This window comes from Oryzias melastigma, linkage group LG19 (assembly GCF_002922805.2).
Source record: "Oryzias melastigma strain HK-1 linkage group LG19, ASM292280v2, whole genome shotgun sequence".
Taxonomy (NCBI): Eukaryota; Metazoa; Chordata; class Actinopteri; order Beloniformes; family Adrianichthyidae; genus Oryzias; species Oryzias melastigma.
In genome coordinates, this window is record NC_050530.1 from 9,508,102 (window position 1) to 9,514,015 (window position 5,914).

The 5,914-nt window shown below is 39.9% G+C and overlaps 1 protein-coding gene across 3 annotated transcripts in view; it reads left to right on the forward strand.

Moving 5' to 3' along the window:
- Positions 1–5,683, forward strand: part of ntn2 (netrin 2) — a 45,260-nt gene extending 39,577 nt beyond the window's left edge. For all 3 annotated transcript variants that reach the window (XM_024284484.2, XM_024284485.2, XM_024284482.2), the window contains exons 6-7: positions 4,206–4,280; positions 4,358–5,683. In XM_024284484.2, the coding sequence (XP_024140252.1) occupies positions 4,206–4,280; positions 4,358–4,731 (449 nt within the window). In that variant the 3' untranslated portion in view covers positions 4,732–5,683. The remainder of the gene's footprint in view (positions 1–4,205; positions 4,281–4,357) is intronic.
- The last annotated feature ends 231 nt before the right edge of the window (positions 5,684–5,914 follow it).

The window sequence follows — 5,914 nt, forward strand, 5'->3', positions numbered from 1 at the left end:
CTATTTTTAGATAAAATTTCAAAAAAAATATTTTCTTGAACATAGTTTCTGCAGAGTAGCAATAATTCATCAGAAATTCACCTCCAAGATGTGGGCGGGGCTGTAGGAGCGGAGTAAGTCTGCCCGAGCCAGATGTCCAAGACGGACATGGATCTATTTTTCTGCAAGTGGATTTTTTTCGAATAGCATTATTTCCTCTGATTCACACCAATTTGAATAAAGAAATGCTCTGAAATTAAGCGAATTTTCTTAACGTGTGACCATCAGAAGAATTCCACAAGAACATGTTAAAAACACCAAAAGTGTTCTTTTGGAATGAGACTAAGGGAAAAAGAAGAACACATTCAGGTTATCTAAAAAACAGCTAAAGAGGAACAAAAGGAAAGTATAAAGAAATAGTCCCAAAACCTAAACTCCAAATTTATAGAATATTTGTAGAAAAATAGTAAAAAAATATGCGTGGTGAATGATCTGAATGCGTAAGCAGTCCTTTGTGTTTCTTATTGACCTTAACTCAAACCAAAGGATCCCTATAGATCCTTTGGATCCTTTTACAAACCATAATAAGGATTTTTTGTGGGCTTTTTAATGATTTTTAACGTCAACATCTCAAGACTCCTGGGAACTTACTGATTATCAATTCACCTCAGCCTCACCAAAAACACCAGAGCATTTCCCCCTGAGTGGCTCTCCTTCCTTAGAAGACGCTTCGCCATCAGAAACCTCCCAAATCTTTTTGTGTTAGGGGCGGTGGATGCAATTTGTCCTTGTCATGGCACAGTGAAAGGGGCAACCCCGGAGCCAATTGTGCGTGCTGCCAGTGGGCTGTCCTTCTGGGTCACTGAGCGATTCCCCGCAAGCCTTTCCAGGTGAAGGGCCAACAAAGTGGCTCTTCATGGGAAAGCACAAACAGTCCCTGAGCTGATAAATCCATGTTATAGACTGTACCTTACACGCACTTATAACTGCTTTTACACTCGTTTAAATGCACCTAAGTTCCACTTGTAATCTTGAAAAAATATATTTTTACATCCGTCTCCTTTTCCTTTTGCTTTATTCTCTTTTCTCCTCTTTCTACGCCAAATAAATCCTCAAACGCTCTGATATATTGCCAACTCTTCTGGACAACTTTATGAGCTCATTGCTCCCCTGTTTCTTCCTTCTGCTTCAGTCCTTAACTTAAAGGCGAACAATGAAACAACCTCAAGCGTCCCCAAGAGAAACATTCTTTTTTATTATTATTTTTTTTTACTAAACGGAGAATTTCATGTCATGCTTTTTAGTTGGGTTTGCTTTTGAGACTTGCACGACTCAATAGTTTTCCTTTCAAAGTCAATGAGACGGTTGACAGCAAATACCAGCGGAGTTGCCAACATGTGGTTTTTCAGTTTCGTGTCCTGACATTCCACACTCGGCTTTTCATGTCCCCTCTCTGAAGCTGACTGCAACCACGTTGGGGAATGACCCTCGGGTTCGGCATTTTCCGAACACAAGAGTTTGCTTTTTACATCGGCATCCTTCATGTAGTTTATAACTTGAAATAAGCCGTTCCAAATTTTTAAGAGTTGTTTGCACTCCTTAAAGTTTATTTCTGATGGGTTTCAGTTGCTGTAAAGTAGATATTCCTTAACAAAAACTATGTAAAAACTGTAAAATATTAACTGCTTCAGTCAGTTTTTTTTTTGCTCACCACTTAGTTATTTTATGTGATATAGTACTTCATAAATTGAGCTGTCAATAAGAAACGTTCGCAAAGACAAAGTTATGCATTAATTAATACTTTGTGCACAACCAAAAAATATCAATACATTTAGTTTTATGTTTAATATTTCTGTTTTGAGTATCATTATATTTAAATACAATTTTCTTGAATGTGAAATTTCTCCTGTTAACTATCAAAAATACGTCATAAGGTCACAGGTCTATACATCGAGCTACAAAACATAGATTGGTCAAATTGTGCAAATTTTTAGAAAGTTATTGATCCCATTAAAGGGATATGGTCTTGTTATCATACCTCTGTTGAAAGTTAAATAGAAAAGATGACATTTTGATCCCCGGCAGCGTTTTATTTTTTTTTGTTGCCAGGCGACATTAGCTGATCGTGTAAACAATGTGCCAGCAGATTATAGCAAACATACCACTCCACTCAATAAGTCTAAAAAAAGGTTCATGTCAGTCAAAACTGGTTGATAATAAGAGGATAATGAATTAAAAACAGCTAAGCTAACTCTGAGCTAAAGTAGGCTAACTGGCCATAGCAGTTAAGCAGTTAAGTTAACTAAATTTAAAAATATATATAAAGAAAGCGACTATTCGCACGTAATTTTTGAAAATACGTACGGCCAATGCTGAACTATTGTTTTTGGCCACTTAGACCCAAAGGTAGAGAGAAGGTTTGGGTTAATACTCCAAATGGTTCCTTAGCGGGTGTGTCTGCAGCTCTCCGCTGCCTGGGGGGGGATGGGTCAACTACAGGTTGAGGTCAAATTTCACAAACCTAAGCCCCGTTTCCACTGAGCGGTCCGCTAAGCAGTGGGGACGGTACGGCCCAGTTAATTCTGGTGAGCGTTTCCACTCAGTTAAGCCTCGCTTTTCAAAAGAGTACACAGGAAACGTCAAAAACTCGAATGCTTATAAACGTTGGAAACGTTAGCTTAAAATAGCGCTATATTGGTACTTTCTAATGTCGTCACCACCTTCTCCCAATCAATAGGTGGTTCCAGCGGCTCCACCCCAACCGCTCTGTTCTAATGAGACTTTAACCTTAACTTCAAATACGTCTAACCAACAACGAAATGTAGCCTTGGACTCAATTAAAAATGCGTGCAGCATCTTGACTGCATGTAGTACGTGTGTCCAACATGAAATTCTATCAGTTTTTGTGTGCTTGTCGCACATAAATACGTGTGAATACCTAACAAAAAAACAAAAAAAACATCAGTAGGATGATAACATCCAAATTTCTTTCTTATACTGCAATTTTTTTTTCTTCTTTTTACCCATCACTTCGGTCAGCTGCCAGTTAGCCTACTTTACTACCAAGTTAGCTAAGCATTTTTTTTTTTTATTGACAGTTATCTTACCCCATAGAATATATATGGAGTTGAGTCTATTACTAATAAATGTATAAATTAAAAAAAGGAAAGTTGGTAAATAATCAATAACACACACACATGAATTTGACCTGAAGCTTTTCAAAGCCTTTCTTTAACATTTCCATACAAACATTGGAGTTTATTCAAAAGTGATGCAGGAAAATGTTAGTTTCTGTTCAATGTTGAGTCTTAACAAAAGTGTAAACCAATTATTTTGGCAGTATGATGTTTTAGCCAACACATTATCAATTTAAAAGCTTATAATATTTTCTTCAAGTATGTTGAAATTTAAGACTGGTCTGTTGAAATGTGGGAGATTTAGCAGCTCAAGTGGGAAAAGCATTTCAAAATAAACGTACTCTCCCAATTCGGCGCTGGCAATTGAGGTTTTTTGGATCCTTAGATACATTTCTAAAAGGGTTTTTGAAGAATTCATAAAGTTGGGAAGTATTCTAAGTGTTTTTGATTGATAGAATGTCAGTACTTTAAGTCCCTTAAAAGATAAAGTTTCAATTTGTGAAGTTTTTAAGGGGTTTAAGGTTCAACATTATTCTTAATATATTCAGTACAAGCAAGTGATGTGAAGACATTTGCATGCATACATCAAACTCTTTCAGCACAGATATAAAATTCATCCAAAGAGCCAATAAATCAGCTTCAACAGTACGAATGATGAACACAACTGGAAACCCTCCCCACTCCAAGGAGTGGCCAGAAGAGGTCATCTGCCCAATGTGTGGTCACAGTCATAACGCTGGCAGTCAAGGCTTTTTCATTTCCATCCAAGCATGACCTGCCTCCACGCTCTGTTTTTCCTCAAGACCCCAGAAAACATGTCAGAATGAGCACTTTTTCTCCTCTGGTATTTCTCACGGTGATTCGTCAAAGGCTCTATTTTTAACACACAAAATCTGCATCATTCAAAGTGATGCTATTTTTCTTAGCCCTTGGCCATGTTAGTGAATGTATACAAAGTCGCAGTACACGGCTTACACTCATGAGGAGTAGTTGTAGAGAAAGTTACTCCCTGTTTGTGTTTATTGACTTGTCCTGAAGCATTAGTGTGTTTTTCTCACCAACTTCCCATTGATGTTTTTGATTTTTTAGATTGTGAATCCTACTGTAAACCAGTGAAAGGCAATTTAAAGATCAATATGAAGAAATATTGCAAGAAGGATTACGGTAAGAGACGTTTGAGTATGTTATGTAAGATTGTTTGACGTGTTCACCAGAGTGTATTCATGTGACTGTGTTTTCAGCGGTCCAAGTAAACGTCCTGGACATGGAGACCGTTGGGGACTGGGCCAAGTTCTCGGTCAGCTTGGTGTCGGTGTACAAAAGCCGGGGCGAGCCCCTGAAGCGAGGCGACAACATCCTGTGGGTGCACATGAAGGACCTGGCCTGCAAATGTCCCAAGATCCAAATGAGCAAGCGCTTCTTGGTGATGGGCGGCAGCGAAGGGGGGACGGGCCCCGGGGCGGGGCCGGGAGTCGGAGCCACGAGTCCGGGGGCGGAGCGCGTGGGTTTGGTGGCTGATAAGAACAGCCTGGTGATCCAGTGGAGGGACGTTTGGTCGAGACGTCTGAGGAAGTTCCAACGCAAAGAGAAGAAGGGAAAATGTAGTAAAGCGTGATTGGAAACAGAGTCCCTACCTCTCCCTCCATCACACCCCATCATGACTCCTCCTCCTCCTTACTCCTCCTTCATAGGAAGAGATAACAGACTGCATGTACCCCACCTTTTGTAGGGACCATGTTTGTGCATATTGTATAATTATTTTCCTTTATTATAATTTGTTTTTGATGTGTTTGTAAAGCCACTCGTCTATCATTCATATGGTTTGCCTTATAAAGGGACCGTTAAAAAGTATTTTTGTTGCAGACAAAAGCGGACACCAGAGCCTGGACCAATGACGACAGCATAAGAATCCACTTCTATCCCTCATTTACAAACTTCAAACTGTCCCGTCTGGCTTGTTTAGCTTCACTGCTCTTCTATTCCATTTGTTTGGATTTGTTTTCACCTCGACGGCAGCAACTTCAGACTGACTTCAGAAGCTTGCATTGTAGCAACACGACAAGCTGGATCTCCTGACATTCCCACAAAGATCCTACCCTGCTGCTTCAGGTCTTTGTACCAACATTTTTGGGAATATTATAAAACAAATCGAGGGCTCCAAAGCAAATCCGTGCTGCCACAACAAACTGCACATTTCCACTTTTTCCTACAAGTTTGTGTTTGCAATAGCATCTCCTCCATTCCTATCCCAGCCAAAGTCCTATTTGTTGTTTCATTTCAAGCAGGACAAACCTCCCTGTGAACCACATTCGCCATTATTGGTTCTCACGGGTGGCTTATAAAGTCACGCCTCACCAGTATGATTCACTGTCACTTTTCCTGGCCTCCGAGTGGACAAATGAGAGGAATTTCAGAACTATTCCGTGACTTTTTGCCAAATGGATTTTCGTCTTCCGCTGGATACAGTCTTCCAGATGGTGCTCTGTGACTGATGCCATTTCATTAAATGTCTGTCGTCCTGAAGACGGGCAGGCTTTCGTCTGCCAAAATAAAAGACCAAAAGACGAGTTTCTCTCCATGCAGTAAAAAACGTGGGATAAACGTTTTTCTGTGATGTATTTTGACACAATGAATGAGGCTGGAAAGTCTTTAGTCCTCGCTGATTGTACTATGATATGAAAAGATCAAGTTTCACCTGACGTGCCGTTGGTTATGTTTGCATGTTCTGGCGGTTTGTTGCTGGGAAGAAAACCAACGTGAGCATCAGAATTCAAAGCAAATCGCTTGCCCACCCTAAT